General features: G+C 38.3%; 1 protein-coding gene across 1 annotated transcript in view; it reads left to right on the top strand.

The window, feature by feature from the left end:
- hs3st4 (heparan sulfate (glucosamine) 3-O-sulfotransferase 4) overlaps positions 1–13,756 on the top strand; it is a 150,024-nt gene extending 136,268 nt beyond the window's left edge. Inside the window, exon 2 of the mRNA XM_088329586.1 lies at positions 11,482–13,756. Within this exon, the coding sequence (XP_088185712.1) occupies positions 11,482–12,136 (655 nt within the window). The 3' untranslated portion in view covers positions 12,137–13,756. The remainder of the gene's footprint in view (positions 1–11,481) is intronic.
- Positions 13,757–25,096: the final 11,340 nt, after the last annotated feature.

Raw genomic sequence — 25,096 nt, 5'->3', positions numbered from 1 at the left:
TATAAGCATTTGCAAAGACAATATCAATACAAAATTGACTTGTTTCAGAGTTTGGATTTCAAAAGTATTTTCCTCTAGACATTGTCTTCCGGGAAATAATCCCTCTATGACTGATTTGTATTGGCAAAAAACAAGACTATTGATAACCATTCAATCCGATAAGCTCACAAACAACTAAAAAAGTAAAAAAAAAAGGCTGGGGGTAGTTTACGTTATGTCATGCTCAATTCATGTCAATTTATACAACTTCAACTTAGGTCTTCAGTTATGTTTTTTTTCTCGCCAGCATTGATCATTTGGACCATTCATAACACGCCAGAAATAATTGTTTTCATCTCATGATTGCTGTTATATGTGTTTTTACTAGACATTGACATACAAATTGAGTCTGTGATATAAATGAGTGATGTTATGAAAACTACATTAAGTTCCATTCACTTATGATGACTATTAATTCATTTAATGTTTGAGAGCTGCTGCCAGACACATTTTCCCATTTACTTTTGAAGGCCCACAGACAATTATGTTCTGCAGCTATGGGGCCGGTCACACAGCCGTTTGCGGCTGAATCACGGCTAAAATTTTGCGTTTTTTTTTTGCCCGTGGTTGCCCGCGATGGAAAATGCGTAAAATTGGCCAACCCGCTGTTCATCGGTGGTATGCCCGCAAAACAGACGCCGGCGACTGTTCCGCTTCCTCATCGCGTCATTTCCGCGTCATTTTCTCGTGTGGACCACGGGTATAAAAGCTCCCGAGCCGGTGTTGTGCCCAAATCCGACTCCTATCCATGTGTAACCACGCCTTGGCCGCGGCCAGGGCACGTCGTTCCGCATCATTTCTGCGTCATTACCTCGTGTGCCGCCCGCGGTTAACACGTGCTCAAAGTTTTGAGCAGCTCAAAACTTTTTCGCGCGGCCAACCGCGTGTGTATTTCCGACCGCGAGTAAAGCACTGCTGTATCTCGTCTATAGGGCGGTCTCAAAGCGTCCAACAGCGCCCAACAGCGTCTGCCAGAAATTTCTGGCCGTGGTTCAGCCTCGATACGCCCGTAAAAGGCTGTGTACCCGCGCTCTAAAGAATTGAGCAGCGCAAAACTTATTCGCGCTGCTACCCGCGCGCGAATTTCCGACCGCGTGTCAAGCACTGCTGTATCTCGTCTGTATGGCGATCTCAAAGCGTCCAATAGCGTCCGCCTCACAGGCAGAAATTCCTGGCCGTGATTCAGCCGCAAACGGCTGTGCGACAGGCCCCTTAATAGGTAAAGCTTGAACCCCCATCTTCCAGCTTTACAATAGTTCAGTAAACAACAGTTGAACATTGCTAAATTTATTTTTGTGAGAGCATTTCAGGCAAAACTTTTACTTGAGTGCCCTCTTTTTGCATTTGTGATACTTCCAATATCCAAACAATGCTTTTAATAAACAACACCTGGGCATTTTACTTGCAAAAATACATTTTATTGTAAGAACACTAAACTGATGCATGAATTATGCATGAAAGATGCATGGACTTTGGATAGACTTTTCAGCGAACAATGTTTTCAGTGAATTGATCACCAAAACTCGGTCACCATGTCAATTGCGTTCCCTCGAGCGACCACGTTTCACCGAACGTGCATTTAACGTCAACCCTCTTGGGCTAGATAATACAGATGGAACTTTGTCATCTTGCTGAAGAGTTAATTGGCGGTATCTGTCCATGTCTTGCGACTCTCACCATACTACTTTACTACTCGCTATATTGGACCGCCTACACACACTAAATCACCAGAAATAGGAAGTGGCTTCCCCGATTTGTGGACAAAGATGAGATCAAAGCCACTTTTGGCATTTAATTATGATGTGTCATACTGAAACAATTCCCAGAGGCTTAATAATTATGGATGAGCAGTGCCAAACCCTAATAGTTTTTGAAAACAAAACAAAAAAAAACAATATTTACGTGTTGGTAATAACGGACAATGCTATTGTAAACGTATTAATATGACATGGCATTGAATGATTTAACTAGAAGTCATTCTGTTGTTTATGCAAATGACAATTCAAACAGTTGATTGGCTGATTAGATGGTAAAAGTTAGATGAGAGGATGACTGATTGCATTTTTTACTCAAATAGCCTACATCCAACAAGCTCATCCAGCCCTGGTCATCATTAGCATTAAGATCAGCAATCCAATTATTGCACACGTTTTATATATTACAAAATTGCAAATTAGTCCACACAGGGATTTACATCACACTAGCGGGTCTTATTGGTAGCCTCAAGTTACCACTTTAAGTTCCACGACGGACGTTCTGGTTAAACTAATAAAGGCTAAAGCACATGTATTGTGCTTCGACATGTGTGAAAAAATAAAATTTTATTTGATTACAGAGATAGAAAAGCAAAATATAAATGCAGCTATCTAGATGATGACACTAGAAAATATAGCATTCCTGTGTATTATTGTTAATATGATATGTAAATATGTAAATAAAATGGAATAAAGACCTGAGGATATGCATCAGACTTTTTTCCTGGAACACAATTCACAAGGCTACAAAAAAACAGATGGGCGACTCATGCTGTGTTCTACAAACCCCTACAATACAAAAATTTTGCTAAGCATATATGATAGCGTAAAAAAATAGTAAAATAAAGAAATAATTATATTTTCAAGTAAGATGTAATCATTATTATGATTTTAAGAAATACTGTGGGTAAAATAAAACAAATTACTCAAGATATTATCAGTTAAGTGCAAAACATGTATTTCATAAAATATTTTCCCCTGTAGTTCATCTATACGAAAGAAACAATGCATTTAATATTAACAGTATTTAAATTAACCTTAAAAAAATAATTGAAAGACACTTACAACAATGAAGCATATTTTTCACATAACAGTGACAATATTCAAAATAAAATAAGTAAAAAAAAATGTGCACCATATCAAATCATTATGATCATAAATAATGTTTTACTTACTGTGTTTGAAATGAAATATGTTGAAACCTGTTTTTCAATTTGTATCATTTCTCTTTTAGTAACATGTTAAAATATAATAAGGCACTGTCAAGGAGGGCGTCGGCGTGTTTGACCGCTGAACTTTTTTCTTTTTTAACTTTCAAAATAATCAAGTGCCATTGCACTTCCACTACACTAGGGGGCAGTGGCTCATTAATTTTCTGTGATCTGTTTACATTTACCCTCCACACGGTGAATATTGCAGAGAGTAAGCGTTGAATATGAAGTGTCGACACAAAGTGGAGCGGACCCTCAAATGTATTTATGAAAAAACAGTTAAAAAGATGAGGAAACAGCCTTCCTGTGGGGGGCGTAAGAGGATTTCTTCTTCCAAAGGGGAGGGTTGGGTTTCGTGATGGAGAATAATTGGGAAGTAGCACTAGCAAGAATTTTAGAAAGACGAAGCAAAGTTGACGTTGGGGCATGCTTGGGTTCTGAATACAGTAATAGAATTTGAGGAAAAAACCTAAAACGTGTTTTGTGTTATTCAGAGTGGGATCTGCAATATTCATTGTGTGTGCTTGCTATATTTTGGATGTACTTCCGAGCATCTATCAAACGACCTTGTACTGCTGGTATTTTACAATTTTGGGAAACTTCCGGATTATCCCCTATATGACATTGACCATTAAACGGCTTCACAACAACCTAAATGGAACACATTGTCTTGTCAATTGGATTTAAAGGTGCAGCAAAACTTTGCCTAATAATGTAAGGATTAATGAGTACAACATAAAATATGTTTTTCTATCTTTGTGTAAACGTACACGCTGGTCTAAAATATGTGTGGTTTGTAGCCCAAGTATTAACTTTTAGTTGACATCCCGTATAAAGAAAAAACGTTTATTTGAGGTTGGTATAATCTTACTGTGTAGCATCAAAGAAAAATGAAGTAATGTCTCACTTAGAGCCACATTGTGTAATATTCGACCACTGGATGGCACTGTTTTGTCAAATGCGAACAAAAGCAACTGCCACAGATCACAACATCAGCAGCAAGACGCCAAACAGACATCGAAATTCCACTCTGTAAAATAAAATCAAATTCATCAGCCTACGATTTTTAATAAATGTTAACATCCGTGAGACAGTTCAGGTATTTTTCTCTACTATTCAGATCAATGTTTTTTTTGTTTTGTTTTTTAATGAATACAAGTTTTTTGTACTACTCGGAGTAGTACACGCTACTTAACTTACACAAAATATTACAAAATTTGAAATCCGTCCCTGTTTAATTGAGAATACTTTGGGCCAGTTAAATTTTAAATGAATATTTTTTCCACTTCACGTCAAAACAATCAATAAGCGACAGTTACTTTCTGTTACCGAAATTGAAACCCCTTCTGTACATCTTGGTAGTAGGATGAAGTACTGCAAAATGAACTTTGAAAATATGATGAAAAATTTCAAGTAATATTCTCTTTATAAGGGCTGTATTTTTGACGATAGGGCTAAGGGGAAGGCCAGACAGAAACACGTTCCATTGGATGAGAATGCATAATGCGTAATAAATACATGAAATATGAATACAACTAAAATGATTATTTTCGGGACACTCAATCTCTAGAATGGATGTTGGTATTTTGTATAGTGCAATGTGGCGACAGCAGAGATGGCACTATCCTTTTGAGAATTTTATCGGCGAGAACTTTGTTTTCTTATTGTCTGCGTGGACTGATGTTAAAAATAGTTTTTTAAAGACTGTTCAGGATTATTTATGAAATGTAGAGCTTTCTCTGCTAACAACTTTGTCGCTATTCTACCACACATTTCAGGATGGTTCATGTTTTAAAAGCCTCAGATTTTGCTGCTACATTCTGGCAGAAATGCAGTGGTACTTATACCACAAACGTATCTACATACAAAGGTTTGAGGTTTTGAAATATCTCAATGGGAAAATATTGCCTCTAGTTATAAAGGCAATTCAGGATACAAAGTCAAAGATACAGTACAGTATGCTCTTCTCTTAGCCGCTCCCAGAGTTACCCAAACGTAAACAAACAAACTGGCTTCATGTATCCCAGCATGCTCTTCGTGCCACCGTCACAGTTCAGAGTTCAAAGACGAGGAGGCGTTCCAGGAAGATGGTGGGGAGGAGGAAGCAGCCATCTATCAATTATCCCAAATTAGAGACATTTTAGGGAAATTCCATGAAGTCTCGGAAACTTATGTAAAGGAATCACAAAGAAAAAAACGTTGACGAGTCAGGCTATAGTTTATTGTAATGACGCCTGCCCCGCGCATTTCCCAAAGATTGTCAAAAGCCAGCAAAAGTAGACGTCATTTGATCAGATTTTTAAGACACGCAAGGCAGAAAGGTAAACTAATATTTTTATTTTTTTCCTTTATTTCTTTTTTATATACATTATGTACCTCTTGTTTTATGTTTATGTGCGGTAATCAAATTTTAACATGTATTTGTTTCATGTTCTGATTTTTTTTTATGATTCATTCAAAAATGATCATACTGTACTTTAGCGGTGCTGGAACGGATAAGCACATTTACACTCAAAAGACATCTCTACTTACAAAGTTCTGAGGATACTAAGCTACTTCCAGAACGAATTAAATTACCACTGTACCTGGTTGTGGTTTTGATTAGGGCCATATGTCAAATCCTGTCCTCAAATGATCTTGACTTTAACAGTGAAAATTGGTAAATAAGAAGAATATAAGAACTCGATAGATAGATAGATAGATAGATAGATAGATAGATAGATAGATAGATAGATAGATAGATAGATAGATAGATAGATAGATAGATAGATAGATAGATAGATAGATAGATAGATAGATAGATAGATAGATAGATAGATAGATAGATAGATAGATAGATAGATAGATAGATAGATAGATAGATAGATAGATAGATAGATAGATAGATAGATAGATAGATAGATAGATAGATAGATAGATAGATAGATAGATAGATAGATAGATAGATAGATAGATAGATAGATACTTTATTCATTGATGTCGGTTTGCTCACAATGAACATTTGATTTTTTTTTTTTATCAAGAGCCAAAATAATCACCTGCACGGGGATTCAAGTATTTCATGATTCAAGTCTAAAGAACGTAATTAATGTTTTGCGATGGGTTTCCTCAATTATTACAACATAATTCAATGAGGCTAAATCTTTGTCATTAATAAGAGGTTATTCATTTTCTCTTTGATCAGTTTATCAAGAGAAGGCTCAATCCCCTCTAACAGTTTGAGAGTACATTTGAGGTCCCATGGATGAAGAACAAGTGCCAAATACAACATGTGGCTGCACAGTGAAAAAGCTTTAAGCAAGGAAGTGCTCGGTAGGCATCCAGGTGGAAAGTTCACATTTAGGTTTGGAAACAAACACAGACAAAAGCCATCTGGAACCGACCGCTCGTATCATTATGGCAACGATCCTTGTGAACGGCAGCTTCATTTTCAAGCCAAAACACTGCGCCTTATACCGCGACAACAACATTTCATCCTACTCAAAACACACCCGGCAGAGGCCTTTACTCTGGCCTGTGGGCTTGTGTTCATGTGTGTGCCAAACAACACTGCATTGACTTGTTGGGAAATGACTCATTTAGAGTGTTTTCCTACCCTTCTCTGTCTCGGTGGACACTGAGAAGCAATATCTTGGCAGTGGTGGTTATCGCAAACAAATTTCCTTCAATGTGCAGACATGTCTTATTCATTGCAAGCTGACCACAGCATCTATCAGGTCCTGACCAATTGCTGTTGATGAATAGCCGCTCATAACGCCGGCCAGGTTAAACTTGACCAATCATTTTGCTTTCCGTTGCTGGTTTGCACCTCGCTGCTGAGAAAATGCTGTCATCGCTTAAGATCCATGGCCCAAACCTCTATCGCAGATAAGTCAATAAGAGAGAAAACTGCAATAGAGAGAAATAACAAAAGCCATCATTCACTCTTAAAAACAAGCTTTTGTTTTGAAACGAATAATTGGCCCCACATTTGTCTGCTCTCATAAACGCATACATCGCTCAGGTTTCATCCTCGTAGACGCAGCAGCAGTAACTTATGACTGAGACTTCATTGGGGATAATTGATTGTATTTGACGTCGAGGACGCCTGGCGTATCGGTGCAGATCAATCCGAACCGGTATGACAAGCAGGAGCGAAGGCAAGTGGAGGTGTCTATATCATCTTACCTAATTGTTGGAGACAGCTGAGCTTCTCAGGAGGAAAAACTTTTACTGCTACAAACAACTCAGACAGATTACCAGGTTCTATGGATGTAAATTGGCTCTCACCTCATTGAGCCTGAAAATTATTCCCTGGATTCTGCAGACCCACAAATTGTGCCGGGATGTCAGAGTGTACAGCATCAATACTCTGAGCTCACTCATAAGTCTATCTGAATCAACCGTTAACATGCTTACAGCATTAAAGCTTTAAAGTTTCAAATGGAGTTAAAGATTTGTCTTGGACAGCATTGGATCATAAAAAAAGGTTTAACTCATTCAATGCCAGCCATTACTCTCAAATAGGAAGAGCCAGTGCCAGCCAATTTTTGCCCTTTTGACTAATTTTTGAGGGGCCTACAGAAAAAAAATTGTTCTGTTCCTGCATAGGCATGTGACATATCAAGGAAGCTTCAACCCTATTTTTTATTGGAAATAAAGTATGTCTCTTACTCTAACCATTGTTTTGTAAACAACAGTTGAACATTGCTAAGTTTCTTGAAAATACTTTCCAAGAAAACTGAGAAAAAGGGTTTTTATGAAACGAGGCATTTTACGCAGAACCTTCAATTCTGTGCTTTACTTTTGCATTTGCGATACCTCCAATTTCTAAAAAAAAAAAAAGCTTTCCATTGACATAAGGGCACTTCGCTAGCAAAATAACATTTTATTGCAAGAACACTGCACTTATAAATGAGCTATGCATGAACTTTGGAAAAACTTTTCAGCACCCAATTTTTAGGGTAAAGGGATCACATGATTTCAATCACCATGGCAATTGCGTTCCCTTGAGCATGCAAGAAACGTCAGCCCTCACTGACCAGACGTTGATGAGGGAACTTTTTCATCTTTTTTGGAAAGGAAAAAGCTCTCTTAAAACCAAATGGCTTCATTACACTTTCTGCATAGGGCCGCCTACACACACTCATTCGCCGGAAAAAGGATGTCGCCACTTCCTCGATGTGTGGACCTGGATCTGATCAAAGTCACTCCTGCTATCTAATGATGATTTATAGAATCACTCCCAGAGGCTGGATACTTACTGATAAGCAGTACCAAACCCTTTAATATTGTTTTTTTTTAAATAAAACAATAAAAACTTTTTTTTTTATGTTTTGGCACTCATGGGCGATGCTTTTGAAAACATATTCATACTTGAATGAGTTAAGTTGCTCAGTTTGTGAGAACTTTACCAAAGAGATTAGGTGCAAGAGTTCCCTAACCCTAACCTTAGCCCTAACCTTTTAGTTTGTTTCATCCCGTTCTGATCTTTATAAAGCGCACTCTCCAAATGAATTCCTTGTATTCAGCAAACTAGTCTTGATCCATTCCATCAAAAGACTTTTGTTATTGCCGACACATTTTTATATTCGGGGAACTTTGTCGTAAACAGCAGATGTTAAAATCAGGGCCGTTGAGCACGACGACTTTAGTCACCTACCCACCTGAATGACTGGCGTCGTCAAGCTCAGCCGCTGATGCGAGAAAACAAATAGAAAACAAGGAGGTGAGAGTTTGCCATTATTTACCGCGGGTTCCACTCGACAACCGTACGCCCATTTGCCACGCACGGAAGAATTTGCTTGTTTATCGGCTTTCTGATTTCCTCCAAAGCTGACATTTCAGGCGTACATGATCCATGACTGATGACGGTGGTGATTGCGGTGCACCATCAAAACAGTGAGAGGGAAGTGTTTGGGCTTGTGTTGTCCTATAATTAAATGTCTCATGTTTAGTGTAGCGTCGGATGAGGACAATAGGGTTTTATGCTTCCAAAAAGGTAACCTTGAATGATTGGACATGCTTTGTGAGAAGCACGGCACATTACCAATGATGTCGTGTCTATAGAGTAGGAAATTGGTGGTTCCAAGGTGATTCCATTTAAGCTTCTTTTTATGGCCATGATGCAGCATCGAACTAAACTTTGGAAACAGCTAAAGACGAAGAAGCCATTGATATGTTGGAAGAAGGGAAACAAATCTTTGGCCATTTATTACTCCTGGAAAGTGAGGGCACGTAATGTGAGTGAATATTCTCTCTGGTCACTTTGCAATCTGCAGATGTTTAATTTTCCTAACACGCGCCGGGGAGTATGCGCAGTACCATACTGTTGGGAGACAAACACAACCCTGAGGGAAATTACCCATCAGGAAGGCAATACTGTTACTTGAGATGCAATTACCAGGCCACACACAGGATTTTCAGCCTGGAAACCAATGACCGTGTGTGCGTAAGTGTGTGTATGTGCGCGAGCGAGTGGTCGATATGTGCATAACCGCATCTTATGTTTTGCTGGCTAAATTGGATTCTTCAGCAGAGAAGACTTCATTTGGAATATGTCCACGATGCAAATGATTGATGCAACTGAATCGTTCCAAGTGTCGGTCTGTCACAAGGTGGGGGCAGATGCTTTGATATCACGAGCGAGTGTAAAAAAGAAGAGTAGACAAAGCTGCTCCTTCAAACGATATTATGGCGACAATTCCTCATTTTTGTGACAGTAACAGACATAATTGCACTTTACTCTGCTCGTTTACGCGCTCATTTAGCAAGCAAACACGACTTGTGAGGCGTCCTTTTGAATTGTGATTTGCAGAAAAGCCTGCGCGTTTATGTTTGTGATCAGTTAAATAAGAGTCATCGAGGATTTAATGGACCAATTTAGCAGCAGGGATCACAGAGTCCACAAAAGGAGAGAGGAGTGCGGATTAGAAAGAGCATCGGTGTAAACATTTGATAAGCATTATGCCAGAAGCTAATGCTACGGTATGTTATTAGTGATACCAAAATAGACACTGCAGCAGCATTACTGCAGCGGTATTTGCCACCAGGGGTGAGATGAACATTAGCCGCCGTGGCAAATGGCTTTTCTTGGGACCTATTCCTCAAGTGTGGGACGTTCCCATTGTACGACAAATAATCACCTTGAATCTCCTAATGAATCACGTCCGTCTTCAATGAGCAACGAAAAGATCTGCCCGCACCCATTGCAAAAACAGGGGCAGGGGGATAGTGACTAAAGCTGCTTACACAGAGTGTGAGCACAGCATGCATAATAAATGTATGACAAAACAATACCCCAGGCGCCCTGGTATTAATGATATGCAGTCAAGTCATTATTAAAGTTCCAAAACAGCTCCTGGAGTAACACAGATGGAGTCAATTAGGCAATGAGCACGCTCACTCTGCTGCCGTTTCATCTTCTTGTCTTTTATCTCATGCACATTACTCAATGGGTGTAATTATTTGAGCTTCTATGATATGGTGCTCATCAGAGCACAATATTCCCTGTTAATGGATGAAATTACTTTGTTTGTCTTTTTTGTTTTTAGCTAGGCTTTGGGTGCAGGCGCAGAAAAGGCTGATTGATTATGTTCCTTATTTTATAAAAAAAAAAGATACTTGGCCAAATTCATTTTTTGACAAGTTAATCACAAGTCAAAAACAAAAGAGTCTTGGAAAAACTGAGCAATCTTGCATTTTCTTTTGAAGTATCCATTATAGGACATTTTTGGTCGAATGTCTTTAAAGGGACAGTGTGTATTATTCGACCACTAGATTTTGCTGTATTGTGTAGTGCAACTGAAAACGAGTGTATAAAGCACAAAGAAAAATATAAATTCTGGGGACTAAACTGCACCATTTTTTTCTTATTTTTTTCTTTTAATGAGACTACCCATAGGAGCAAGATGGCGGACAATTATTTCAGTTCCCTCAAGGAGGGGATCATAATATGTAAAATAAACACTCATTTCTTGACCTACCAAACTTTTTTAAATCGCACATTTAAATGTTAGAGTATTTTTGCTTAGCTTATCTACATAAATTTAAATGAATTACATTATTTACTACAAGGAGGCACTAAATGGTAAACACTGCCTTTAAAGATGAGCAACGTGAAATAAAAAAACTGAGCAATCTTGGTGTGAAGCTGCTATTTTTATTTATTCTGGTAATATTTTTAATGTTCTTCCAAAATAAAGTTCATATTCATTGTTACTGAGAAACTACAAAGCTAGTATTCATTAGTAATCGGAAAAAAAGTCTTAAGAAGCTCAATAAACTGGCTATTTTATTAAGATAAACTGCAAAGATTATGGATGGATGGATAAAGTTTTCCGAGATAACAGGATGAGGTCCGTAAATGCAGAATGTACTGAAAGTTAAATTTACCAAAGAAAATGGTTTTAGGGATAAAGTATTGTGGCAAATTGCAGAAAACATAAATTGTTTCCTGACTGCAAATTAATATATTCCATTTCCTTCCTACTTCCTAGAGCTCTGATGCCTTCAACGCTGGAGGGGCAGATAACCATGGAGAAGACCCCGAGCTACTTTGTGACCAACCAAGCCCCCAAGCGTATCCACACCATGGCCAAGGACATCAAACTGATTATTGTGGTGCGTAATCCCGTCACCAGAGCCATTTCGGACTACACGCAGACTCTGTCTAAAAAGCCTGAAATCCCAACTTTTGAGGTTCTGGCCTACAAAAATCGAACCCTGGGGCTAATAGATGCCTCATGGAGTGCTTTGCGCATAGGAATATATGCGCTCCACCTGGAAACCTGGATGCAGTACTTCCCTCTTTCCCAAATGCACTTTGTGAGCGGTGAAAGGCTCATTGTGGACCCTGCAGGTGAGATGGCCAAAGTTCAGGACTTCTTAGGCCTCAAAAGGATTGTCACAGACAAACACTTTTACTTCAACAAGACAAAAGGCTTCCCTTGTCTTAAGAAGCCAGAAGACAGCAGCACTCCACGCTGCCTGGGCAAGTCCAAAGGGAGAACTCACCCAAAAATCGAACCAGACGTGATTCGGCGATTGCACAAATTCTACAAACCCTTTAATATGATGTTCTATCAAATGACCGGCCAAAACTTTGAATGGGAGCAAATGGAAGAGAGTATATCTCGAGGCTCTCTGGTCTAAACGGACCAGACACCACAAGCCTTCAATCAACTCAAAATAAAACAAAAATACTGTTAGGGGTACGCTTGGAGGCAAACATGGCACTTTCCGGTTTCTCTCCCACCCCAAAAACAACAACGACATGTTGGTTCTGATGAAAGATGAATACTGTACATACCAAAACATAAACTATATTTATATTTGTGAACAAGAAATCATGTTTTTTGTTTATTTTTAAAGGATAATGTGGATTGTTCTTTATGCCGACTCACTGAGGTGTGTGAAGTTATGCTGCCTGAACATGATGGTGACACACTGGCTAACCCTCTAAAAGGTTTATCGTTATAATAAAATGATTACTGCCGACCTCTAATGTGCGAAGGCAACTAAATGTGACCGTATAGTTATTTTCAACGACTCCCAGCACTGACCTTATCATACAAATGTGAGGGCTGACAGTTCTCGCAGCCGTTTGATATTTAGTTTTGTCTTTCTGCCAGTAGTAGCTGAAGGCATTCGTCAAATAGAAATTTAAGTGTTCTGTAATCAGCCCGGATTATTTTTGATGTACATAAATTGGCAATACAAGCACTTTCTACAATTCTACAGTCTGTATGCTGGCTGATGATGACAAATACAATGCTTGCTAATGAATTTAAAAGAGTGATTACCTCTCACTTTTATTTCTTAGCTCCCAAAACCAGCCGTATTCCTGAAAGACAAAGGATCAATCCTTCCTTTTGCATGTCGCTTAAACGGAAAAAGTTATCTGTAATACGACAAGGACCAACTCTTCGGGACATGCAAGGACCCGTTTGTTTATCAACGCGATAATGCGATCACTATTCTTAAAGTGTCGCGCTCATTAGCGGCACCCATATTGAATAAGAGCACTGACGTATCAAGAGCATTAGCCGATAATTGGAGTCTCACTGCGTGGTTGACATTAGCATACTGATGACCGTGCGTAGCCAAGATCTGTTGCTGCCGCCATGTCGCAAGCTAAACGGCTAATTGCTAATTTTTTTCCGTGGTTGCTGCGAGATGCTAGAGCGTTACAAGAACACAGGCGGTTTAATTGCAACATTGCGCGGCAAGTTACTGCGACTGTGCAATAATATTCCCCGTAGAATGTAATATGCAACGGGATGCAAATTTTTGGTCCTAGAATAACGGTCTCACAAAGGCAGTTTTGCCGCTTTAATTCAAGTTGTCCCCAAAAATGGTGTTCATTATAATGAAATGTTAAAACAGTTTTCGCCTAATGTGTTTTTTCACTCATTTCAGATGTCATTTGCAAATAGGTTTTGAGGGTGTAAATTAGGGCTGCAACTAACGTTTCTTTTAATCGATCGTTCAATATGCCATATCTTTTAAAAATAGATTTCAATTTCTTCCTCTATTTGAATATTTGGACAGATAGAAAAATAGTGCAACAACAACAAAATCAAAAATGCACAGATTGGCCGCATCGTTGCATAAGCCGCAGGGTCGAAAGCTTTGAAAATTGTCCGATAAAAAAATTGGGATTCTGATTTAAATCACTTCGTTCATCAGATTACGGTCTCGAAGTGCTCTCTGATGGACCTGTCAAGTCAAGTCAAGTCAAGTCAAGTCATTTTTATTTGTATAGCCCTTAATCACAAAGAGTCTCAAAGGGCTTCACAGGTTATTACACATGAGCAGTGTAATAACCAGCAGCAAGCTTAGATTTAAACATTTCCACTGAGGTTGCAGATCTGATCCCAGGGGGAAGAGCATTCCACAACACCGGTGCCCGGATGGAGAACGCTCTCGAACCAGCGGAACACTTCTTGGCTCTTGGGATCACCAGAAGACCGGCGCTCTCAGAACGAAGGCCTCGGGCCGGATCATAGGGGGAAATCAGATCTGAAAGATATGAGGGGGAAAGTCCATGTATGATTTTGTATAATAATAAGAGAACCTTGAAATCAAATATTAGGCTAACAGGGAGCCAATGCAGGTTAGCCAAAATTGGGGTGATGTGATCAGACATTTTTGTCCTAGTTAAAAGCTTCGCTGCGGCATTTTGTACCAGCTGAAGAGTCTTGAGTCTGGTCATCGGAAGACCGGAGAGTAGTGCATTACAGTAATCGAGACGGGAGGTAACAAACGCGTGAATTATAATCTTCGCATCCGACTGAGACAGTATAGGATGAATTTTAGCAATGTTACGAAGATGGAAGAAAGCGGTTCTAGTAATTTTCTTCACATGTGTTTGAAAGTACAGATCGGGTCAAATGTGACACCTAAATTTTTAATTGAGTCACTCTGTGTGATGTGACATTTGTCAATGTTCACAGCAGTTTTAGAGAATAAGTCGCCACATTTAGATGGACCAATAACTAACATTTCGCTCTTTTCAGAGTTAAGACGCAAGAAATTGAGTGACATCCACTCTTTTATTTTAGTGAGGCAGGCCTCCAAATTTGCACAGTAGTGTGGCAGATTCCTCCATCGGGAGATATAGTTGAGTGTCATCTGCGTAGCAATGGAAACTGATATTATACTTGCGTATAATATCACCTAATGGAAGCATGTAAATGCTGAAGAGAAGGGGGCCAAGCACTAAACCCTGCGAAACACCACAGGTAACACTAAAGGGCTCAGATGTCATTTCACCATATTTAACACAGTGCGTCCTATCTGAGAGGTAGGATCTGAACCATAAGAGGACGTTTCCTGAGAGACCAATCCATTTTTCCACCCGTTCTAGTAAGATATTATGGTCCACTGTGTCAAAAGCAGCACTAAGGTCCAGCAGCAGCAAAAGTGATGAAGCGCCAGAGTCCATTGCCTGTAGGAGATCATTGGTTACCTTAATCAGAGCTGTCTCAGTAGAGTGGTTAGCCCTGAATCCTGATTGCATTGATTCGAAAAGATTGTTCTCGGATATAAAATCATTCAGCTGCTGTGCCCCTACTTTTTCAAGTACTTTAGAAAGAAACGGTAGGTTTGACACAGGTCTATAATTACATAAGCTTTCTGGATCAAGGTTGGGTCGTTTCAGTGTGGGTTTAATAACGGCGGACTTAAAAGCCGCTGGAACTACACCTGAGGAGAGTGATATGTTTATAATATTTAGAACTGAAGGTGCAAGGACGCCAAAAATACCTTTAATAAGTGAACCTGGAAGCGGGTCGAATTGGCAAGTCGTCAGTTTGGCCTTATTCACCATCTGTTTAAGATTATCGAGTGACAGTTCACTAAAACGGGACAAATTCCCTGGACAGCCACCATGTCGTGCATCTATAGATTTCAGCGCTTTAGTATGTGTTGTATTAATACTGTCTTTAGCAATTTATTTCTGTATGCCTTGAATCTTCTTAGTAAAGAAGACCATTAAGTCATGGGCTGAATGGGTGAAACTATCTGCGATAGTCTGTTGCCTTCTAAGCGATGCTACAGTGTCGAAAAGGACTTTGGGATTGTTCTTTTGTGACGCAATCACCTTCGAAAGGTAGGCTGATTTTGCAGAGGCAAGGGCCGCTTTATACTTCAACAGACTGTCACACCAGGTTTGGTGGAAATCCTCAAGCTTGGTAGCGACCCATTTTCTTTCAGATTTCCTGCATTCTTGTTTAGGGGATCTAGTTTCATCATTAAACCAAGGTGTGCGTCTTTTAGGTTGTGATTTAAGCCGTATGGGCGCTACTGAATCCAGGACACTAGCCAGGGTAGCATTAAACTCATTCATGAGTGAGTCGATAGAGCCTTTGTATGAAGCAAAGAACGCAACTGCTCCTGGAAGAAAATCGGAGAGCTCAGAAAATGTGACAGTGCTTATATTGCATCCACTAAACCCTTCAGCGTTTTTAGTAATACATTTAGCTAGCACCTCGAATGTAACTAAATAATGAGCCGAGATAACTGTAGTACACGGTAACACCGTCATGTTTGAGATTGAAACTCCTCGAGTCAAATCTAGCGTGTTTCCATCTTTATGAGTTGGCAAATCAACGAGTTGGTTAAAACCAATTGTATCAATTAAAGACCGAAACACAACAGTGAGTGAATTGAGTGGGGAGTTCATATGAATGTTGAAGTCCCCCATAATTATAATTTTGTCTGCATAGGTTACTAGTTCAGACAAAGGTTCAGCAAATTCGTCCAAGAAAGCTGTGTATGGCCCTGGTGCGCGATAATAAGTTACTACATAAATTGACAATAGAGAGGACCGCATAACAAGAGCCTCGAACGCCTTGTAATTATTCGAGGTACGAGGAGTAATTTTGAGCATTTTTTCAGAAATGAGCGCGACACCGCCACCCTTCTTCAAAGGGCAGAGACCGATACATTTAAGTTTATAATCGCGAATAATATTATCAACAAGTAAAGCTTTAGGAGCAAGCGATCTAAAATTTAAAAGACCAAATTTTAGCTTTGCTAAATCATTTAACTTAGCTGTAGTCTTTGTCGAGATCGTCACAAGATCTCGCCGTTTGGGTGCGTTCGGGATATCATGGGTGGTATAAAAGGTGCCCGAAGAGTCGAAATGTAGACGCCCACCCAATAGAATAAGTTCCTCCCGACTATAAGTCTTATTGGCCACGCATGTGTCCAGAAAAGAAAGCAAAAAAGATAGGAGAACGATAGTAAATAGCAGGTTAGCCGGATAGGAACTAGCCGCCACAACGTAAACACGCGCCGCCATGTTGGAACTTTTATTTGTATATACTTTAATCACAAAATGTTTCAAAGGACTGCACAGGCAATTACACAATCCCCTGATCTGAAACCAACATATGGCAAGGAAAAACTCAAAACCTCAACCTGAGGAAAATAAACTTTGAGAAGGGGCCACACAAGTGGTAATCCACCTTATATTGTAACAATACAAAAAAGGTGAACATCAATAAAAAAACAGGTAATATTTAAAAGCACATGACAGCAACAACACAGCTTCCCATCTCAGCCGGCTGGTAAATGCAGATGATGACATGCTTCAGGTCCAGGCGCTGGTCAGCTAGCTCATCCCAATTTATTTTTCTCCCTCATTTCGCTACCAACCAGGCAACCGGAAAGGACAGGAAATGAAAAGTATGAGGTCTGCATCTATTGTAAGGTATAGAACCGAACTTTCACTGAGGTTGCAGGTCTTATTTCCGATGGCAGAGCATTCCACAGCAGCACGGCCCGGATGGAGCCTAAACTAAAGTGCTACTAATAGTTTGTCGCCGGATCAAGAGGATATTTTTTTGTATTAAATCAACGTGTTGAGTGCTAGTGAAATCGCATAAAACAACTAATCGCTGCTGAAATATTTTGCCAACACTCTTAATAATCGATTTAATTTGATTTTAGCGATTCATTGTTGCAGCCCGAGGTTATCGCGTATAAAAAGCCAAATATATCTAGGTCCATTTGCTTTCAAAATTGGAAACACAGCGAACTTTGGTTATAAATATGTCCTTTGCCACCCGCAGTTAAAGTTTTGTCTTCCAGAAAAACATCTCTTGCAAGGCTGCTTGAAGCCAAATGACAGTTTCACAGGAAAATGCATGAACATTTAAAGTTGACAATTCTTTCCTGAAATCAGTTAAACATAATTTAAAATCAATGCAGTTTTGAATATTTAATACTTCTGAATTAGTTCAAGGATGTAGGCATATTTAAAGTATTTCAATAAATGGAAGACGCTTAAAACAGAAATACAAACTTCATCTCATCTCATTAGCCGTACCGCTTATCCTCATTAGGGTCGCGGGGGGGCTGGAGCCCATCCCAGCCATCTTCGGGCAGTGGGCAGGGGACACCCTGAACTGGTTGCCAACCAGTCGCAGGGCACACGGGGACAGACAACTCATTCGCTCATTCACACCTAGGGACAATTTGGACCGGCCAATTCACCTGAAATGCATGTTTTTGGAATGTGGGAGGAAACCGGAGTGCCCGGAGGAAACCCACGCGAAATACAAACTTACCACTTTTAAATTGTGATATTTCCCTCTACTTACGACAAAGATACTGAAATTCCAAAACTATTGCATTTCCTTTCTTTCAGAAAATCAACAAAAGTATTGCCTTACGAGGTTTCATACTTTTATAGTGGTCCCCGATTTCCACCGTGATTTTTGGACAGGCTAACCTTATACATTAAAAAGCTGACCTAGCAGAGGAGTTGTATCTTCTTTTTTTTACAAGCAAAGATTTGCTTTAAAAACTAATACAACAGTACAAAAGTGTAACAAATCTGTCCATCTTATTATGATGAACCATTTTTATTTGTACATTGACATAGCGAATCGCTATTTAAAACTAAAACTCAAGCGTGTGATTAAACAAATATCGTAACTCATATTATCAATTGTTACGATTATCACCTTTACCCAAATTCACTGTTTTAATACAGGAATGGATGATATACACGCATTACTTCCATATTTATGACCAGTAACTTCCAGTTGCCAATTCAAAGCATTATGATCCCATACAAATGTTGAAATATTCTCACACTGGATAAAAAACGGCATATTCTATTAATTGAATGCATTGTTTTATTAATTGCTCATTGTGCAAAAGGTTGCAAGGCAATTAATAGCTCTGAATTTAATTAGCGTTCATAACTTGTATTATTATTATTATTATTATTATTATTATTATTATGTTATTTGGACACTTTATTGAATATGAATAATGTTGAACTGAGCTGCGCACAGGGTAGTGACGATCATAACGTTTCATATGACGTAATATATTTTTTTCTTCAGCATTGATGCAAAATCTACTTCCCCCATGTTCTGTACTGCTACAGAGTTTGCAATATATTGGATACCTTACAAACAGCCAAACAACCTTCCAACATGACAAATGAAAAAAAAAGCATCAAACTTCTGTAAAACTGCAATATGCCCGGCGACCCACCATCTTTGTGGATGTGCGCAAGGTGGAAAAACCCCACCGAAGAGCCGCGCTAACGTTTGTTAACTAACATCTGCTGCCAGGGTCTCCTCTGCCGTTAGAGATTAATGGCTTGGTAAATATGGTGCTGCTGCCGTAACACGGACAATGTCAGGGAGTATTTGTTGTCAATGGAGAATAAAACAAAGAAAGAAACATTTTTTTTTAAAGCAACCATCATAAAGGACCAGGCTGTTACCAAACTGTCAATATAACTCGTTTCTGGTATTCATAAGTCATTCTTCGAGAGAAGCTCTAACCAGTGAACATAATTGAGAATAAACTAGATCAAAGTGCGGGAACGTATTCCTTGTAAGCCATATATAGCTCTTTTCATGAGTACGTATAGCTCGGAGAGAAAATTGATTCCATGCAACTACTCTCTTCATGTTTCAAAGCCAGCAGACACTGTATTACAAAAGGGTACTCCACATTTTAACTGCAATTTACAGTCAAGGTGTCACACCAAAAAACTCGTTTTGGCCCTACATTTTAAGGAATCCTTTATATATAAGCTTATCAAATAATCCGTGTTCAATGGTGAGACACCTTATGATGAAAATCTACAGAACAAACTGTAAACACGCCAATACACCAGAAGAGCACCCAGAGCATTTTGATTGGGTGAGTGGTAGGGATGGCCAGAGCAATGCAAAGAGCGCAAGCAATCCCTCGATATTCTATTTCTGTGCTGTATGCGTAGAAGTTAATACATCCGGATCCTTGTTTGCAGAATGATATGACGTTTTTACAAAAAAACTGCTTGCACCTTGTTTTGAAAGCATTATTTAAAAAAAAAAAAAGGTAAAAATGAGCCTTAACAATCTCAAATAATTGCAAATGGAAAAAAAGTTTAAAACAGTATATTTTGTTGAGATTTGGGGCACAGGCTCTGGCATTATTCTTATTTCATAAAATTTAAGAAATTATTAAATGTCTTTCAGTGAAATAAAGCGTGCTGAAGAATAAGATTTTGTCTGGAAAGCGGGATTAGCGGTTTTCTCGAGTTTTGTCTAAAAATATATGGTTTGGCCCATATTAAAATCAACATATTTTGCTTTTATGGCTCTTTGAGTCAAAATGATCCCCAACCTCTGAACTACAACCAAATGGTATGACTCCATCGAGGCTCATTAATGCTCATTTAGTTGTGATCCAAATTATACAATATGTCAAACATTTTATTCCATAGTTTTGTCTAAAATTGGACTTCAAGTCACTTGACGTTTTTTTCAGGTGTCAAAGTCAATTATGTTCTGCGCCCTCACATGACAACATGTCAAAATTTTAAAGGCTTAAAGCTTCAACTTCAAGGTAAGCCTAAAAGTTAAGAATCAAACCTCCTCTATCAAAATAAGTGTTAAACCAATTTTAACCTCTTAAGACCTGGCGGACATATGCATGTCAATGCACTTAACCGCATGTCTCAAGAGGTTAAAGGTGGTGTGCGTCCTGTAGGGTGTACTTAAGGTAAAAGTTAAATATTTTTTCTAGTAAGTATGTGTTAACAATGCCCAACTGTGTTCAAAGAGCCCTTGTGCTTTTTTTCCACCGCACCTATCTGTTTTTATCTTAAATTTAGCAAAACCGATTCAGGCGGAACACATTAGGTAGGAGGAAAGGGGGACATGAGTGGGGAAGAAAAGTGACTTCATGCTCGACCTAGCAGTTTTTGTTTTCTATTTGTTATCGTAGCATGAAAATGGTAAAGGAAAAAAAAGCCTTTTTCAAGTACAGTCCAAACGCCAATCCAAGCCCAAAGGGTGATGAAAAAAAAAACAGTTTATTCGAGCGTGACAAAAAACCCCGCACATTTTTGCAGGCATAACATTACTGATAAAATAACTTCAATCCGGGATTACATTCTGGATTTCTTGTGAAGTTCTATTTTCTTCATTATCCTACTCTCAACATACTTTTGGGGGGTTTGATTTATTATTATCATTATTATTTTGTAATATTTATTACTTTTCATAAGTTGCTCTGGGTTGTCTTAACTTTCATCACTGGTCCAAATCGATACGTTTGAGAAGTCAATAAATAAGTGGTCCACAGATCACTTCTTGCCATAGCGATGATACATTGGCCAGTTAATCCCGCCTGTTGGGCAGCCAAGGATGGCCGATTGGCGGCTGCTCTCTGCGGAGCACTCCGTCACCGTGGGAAGCAAGGTTGGCACAGCCGCCTCCTTTTAACGCAGCGCCATTGATTCTGTCAAGGTGAGTCCCACGCTGCCGTTTGTGACACTTACCTTGAGCACTTTGCTGCTGGAACAAACCTCCCAAAAATCAGCAACTAACTTTTACTCGGCGGCTTGTCGTCTAAAGGCTGATTTCTCAGAATTGCTGTGTTTTGTGTGAATAAAGGCTCATCTAAATGGTGTGATATCCTCAAAACACTTTTCCTAGATTAACATGTTCACAAAAAAGAATGAGCAAAACATGTTGACAGAGGCTTAAGTTAGAAATAAAACATATTGATACAGTAGACCAATGCCAAGGATTACTCATGCCATTCTTCACGATATACAGTAATTCCTCATTATTCACATCTAGTGATTGTCAAAACCTGTAAAGTAGAATAATTTATTGACACATGAAGAGGATGAATGAGGAGCGAATGTTGAAGATCTACAAAGCCGCAGTAAATGGAAGGAGACCAAGAGGAAGGCCGGCATTGACGTGGATGGATGGTGTTATGAGTGCACTGGAGGAAAGAGGTCTTAATGTAGTGGACGCTAGAGCACTTGTTTGTGGTAGGAATGAGTGGAGAGGGGTTGTAAAAGGATAGTGGGATGTTCAGATGGGTACTAAGGGATAAGGGAAAGCACCCGTATGATGTGGCAGGGGTAAACCAGTGAAAGCTGTCAGGCCCTGCAGTTGAACAGAAAAGTATGTTGTGTCACCTGGATCAGAGTGACATGCCCGCTTTCTTGTGTCCCGTTTCATCTGGGGACGAAAGTATGACCAACTTGGGTGCAATGTGCTCAATTTGTTTGGGTGTTTGGCCATTTGGGTTCGCCGTGTTAAATATTTTTTGTTTTTTTGCTACTTTTTTCTTTTTCCTTTTTTTGTTTTTGTGTATGTGTTTATCTTGCTGTCGGTCACCCCTCTCGAGGGATATGACCCAGGGTAGATAGATAGATAAACAGATAGATTACTCAAAAACAAACCCTTCAATGCTCAAATATTTGTTTAAACTAAGAAATTACAGTAGTTAATAATGCTTTTTTTTTCTTTACGAATAACGTCTCGTCCGTCAAATTATAATTTTGAAAATAATCATGCCGTTTTATTGCAAAACTGTACTTTACATGATACTTTGCTGCTATATATTTTTCCATTATCAAACATTTTTGAAAAAGTACCTAGGAGCTAAAGCCCCACATGTGGTTTCAAAGCAAGTTCAGCAGGTTGAAAAGTCTAACTTAGTTCTCTCTACTTTAGAGGGTTTTGTTGACGTGAAGGCTTTGGATAAACATTAAAATAAAAAAGATTTGGGGTCTATTTGTCGGTTCATCAAGCTGTTTTATGTATGGTGGTTTATGTACATCTCAGACCGCAAGGTCATTGACACGTAGGCAGACAAGCAGAAAAGGGGGGGCAATGCTTTAGCCCATTTGGATGCAGACCACAATATACTAGAAAGATTCAATGAAGTAGCCAAACCGAGATAAGTAAACCATGATAAAGCAAGGGATTACTGTGTTTGCTTTCTTCTTGTAAATAGTTGCTGACAACAGATTGCAATTTGTTTTTATTTTCTTATACTAGTCATCTTTTATTGAGGTAGTACGGGGAAATATATTTTACAGTTCCTTTTGTTTGATGAAGCTGGTTAAGATTGCACAGTGAAAAATAATAAAACACATCAAATATACTAAATAAATGCATTTAATTTGGATAAATGTGATCACTTTCTTATTTAATTACCAAAATAATAAAAGTTAAAAATGACTTAAGCTTTTTTGTTCCTCTGGCAGATACTTGTATTATTTGTGTATTATTTAGTATTTTTTCTCAAAAGAAAAATACCACTAATACTTGGTCACGAAAAAATATTCACTAAAATCAACAACATGTTTTACCTGCTGAGCCACAATTAACACAAATGGTATTGAAAAAAACTTAATAATGTTTATTCAGGCAACATTATAATATAACCTTAAAAAAAAGACATCTTTCACAAACTGTGTACTGCGCTGTGTAGGTGCACTTTAGCTATAAAGAGTTTGGGAATATTCCAAAAAGTAGGATAAATATATATATATATATATATATATATATATATATATATATATATATATATATATATATATATATATATATATATATATATATATATATATATATATATATATATATATATATATATATATATATATATATATATATATATATATATATATATATATATATATATATATATATATATATTGTCAGGGCGGACCAGAACAGAGCAGGAGACCCCAGAGCGTTCGTTACAAGTCTTTTATTTGGGGAAGCGTACAGGGTTAGCGGGAGACGCGATGACCGTCGAACGTCAGCAGCAGCAACGCCGTGAAGACAACTTCGGAAGACGTAGCCAATCGTAGCGTGGGACGGAGGCAGGTCAAGTTTACCAGGACTGGAGAGAAGATCGTAGCGTGGGACGGAAGCAGGTCGAGTTTACCGGGACTGAAGAGAAGATCGTAGCGTGGGACGGAAGCAGGTCGGATTGGAGGCAGGTAGGCAGAATCAGGTAAACAAGAAGGCACATGTAATCGGGAGAGTCTTACGGGGTACAGAAGTATCCTCAGACGAAGAGGTCTCTGCGTAACATGCTTAAAAAGGGAACATAAACCAATCAGGAAGCGCATTCCAGCGCGCCAGATGATTACCCCAGGTGGCTCCACTTGGGTAATCATGACGTATATATATATATATATATATATATATATATATATATATATATATATATATATATATATATATATATATATATATATATATATATATATATATATATATATATATATATATATATATATATATATATATATATATATATATATGTATATATATATATATATATATATATATATATATATATATATATATATGTATATATGTATATATAAATAGATATGTATATATGTATATATATATATATATATATATGTATATATATATATGTATATATGTATATATAAATAGATATGTATATATGTATATATATATATATATATATATATATATATATATATATATATATATATATATATATATATATATATATATATATATATATATATATATATATATATATATATATATATATATATATATATATATATATATATATATATGTATTTGAATGTATATATATTTATATATATGTATATGCATGTATATGTATATATATGTATATGTATATATATGTATATGTGTATATGTATATATATACGTGTATATGTACGGCAGCACAGCGGCGCAGTGGTTAGCCCGTGTGCGGCACAGTTCTAAGGTCGTGGGAACCTCCTGCGTGGGTTCAAATCCAGCTACCGGCCTTACTGTGCGGAGTTTGTATGTTCTCCCTGTGCTTGCGTGGGTTTCCTCCGGGCACGCCGGTTTCCTCCCTTATTCCAAAGACATGCATTTCAGGTGAATTGGCCGGTCCAAATTGTCCCTAGGTGTGAATGAGCAAGCGAGTTGTCTGTCCCTGTGATTGGCTGGCAACCAGTTTAGGGTGTCCCCTGCCCACTGCCCGATGATTGCTGGGATGGGCTCCAGCCCCCTGGCGACCTTACTGAGGATAAGCGGTGCAGCTAATGAGATGAGATGAGATGAGATATATTCATATATGTATGTTCTTACTACAAGTGGGAACATAAGAATCATGAAAAAGCGAGATAATCAAATAGCATCTATGTCTTTGATTTGTTGAGGACCTTATCTTTAACCTTTCAAATATGTTGCTAATATTACACAAAATTGGCATCCTACTTACACAATTTAGCAATGAAAATGCTCTTTATTTCCATTGCCACAGTAACTTGCATTAGAGGACTCAAACTTTGAT

The sequence above is a fragment of the Urocampus carinirostris genome, chromosome 1, assembly GCF_059441175.1.
Source record: "Urocampus carinirostris isolate Australia breed hairy pipefish chromosome 1, RoL_Ucar_1.0, whole genome shotgun sequence".
Taxonomy (NCBI): Eukaryota; Metazoa; Chordata; class Actinopteri; order Syngnathiformes; family Syngnathidae; genus Urocampus; species Urocampus carinirostris.
Note: the sequence above shows the minus strand (reverse complement) of the source record. Positions and strands in the feature narration are given on the sequence as shown.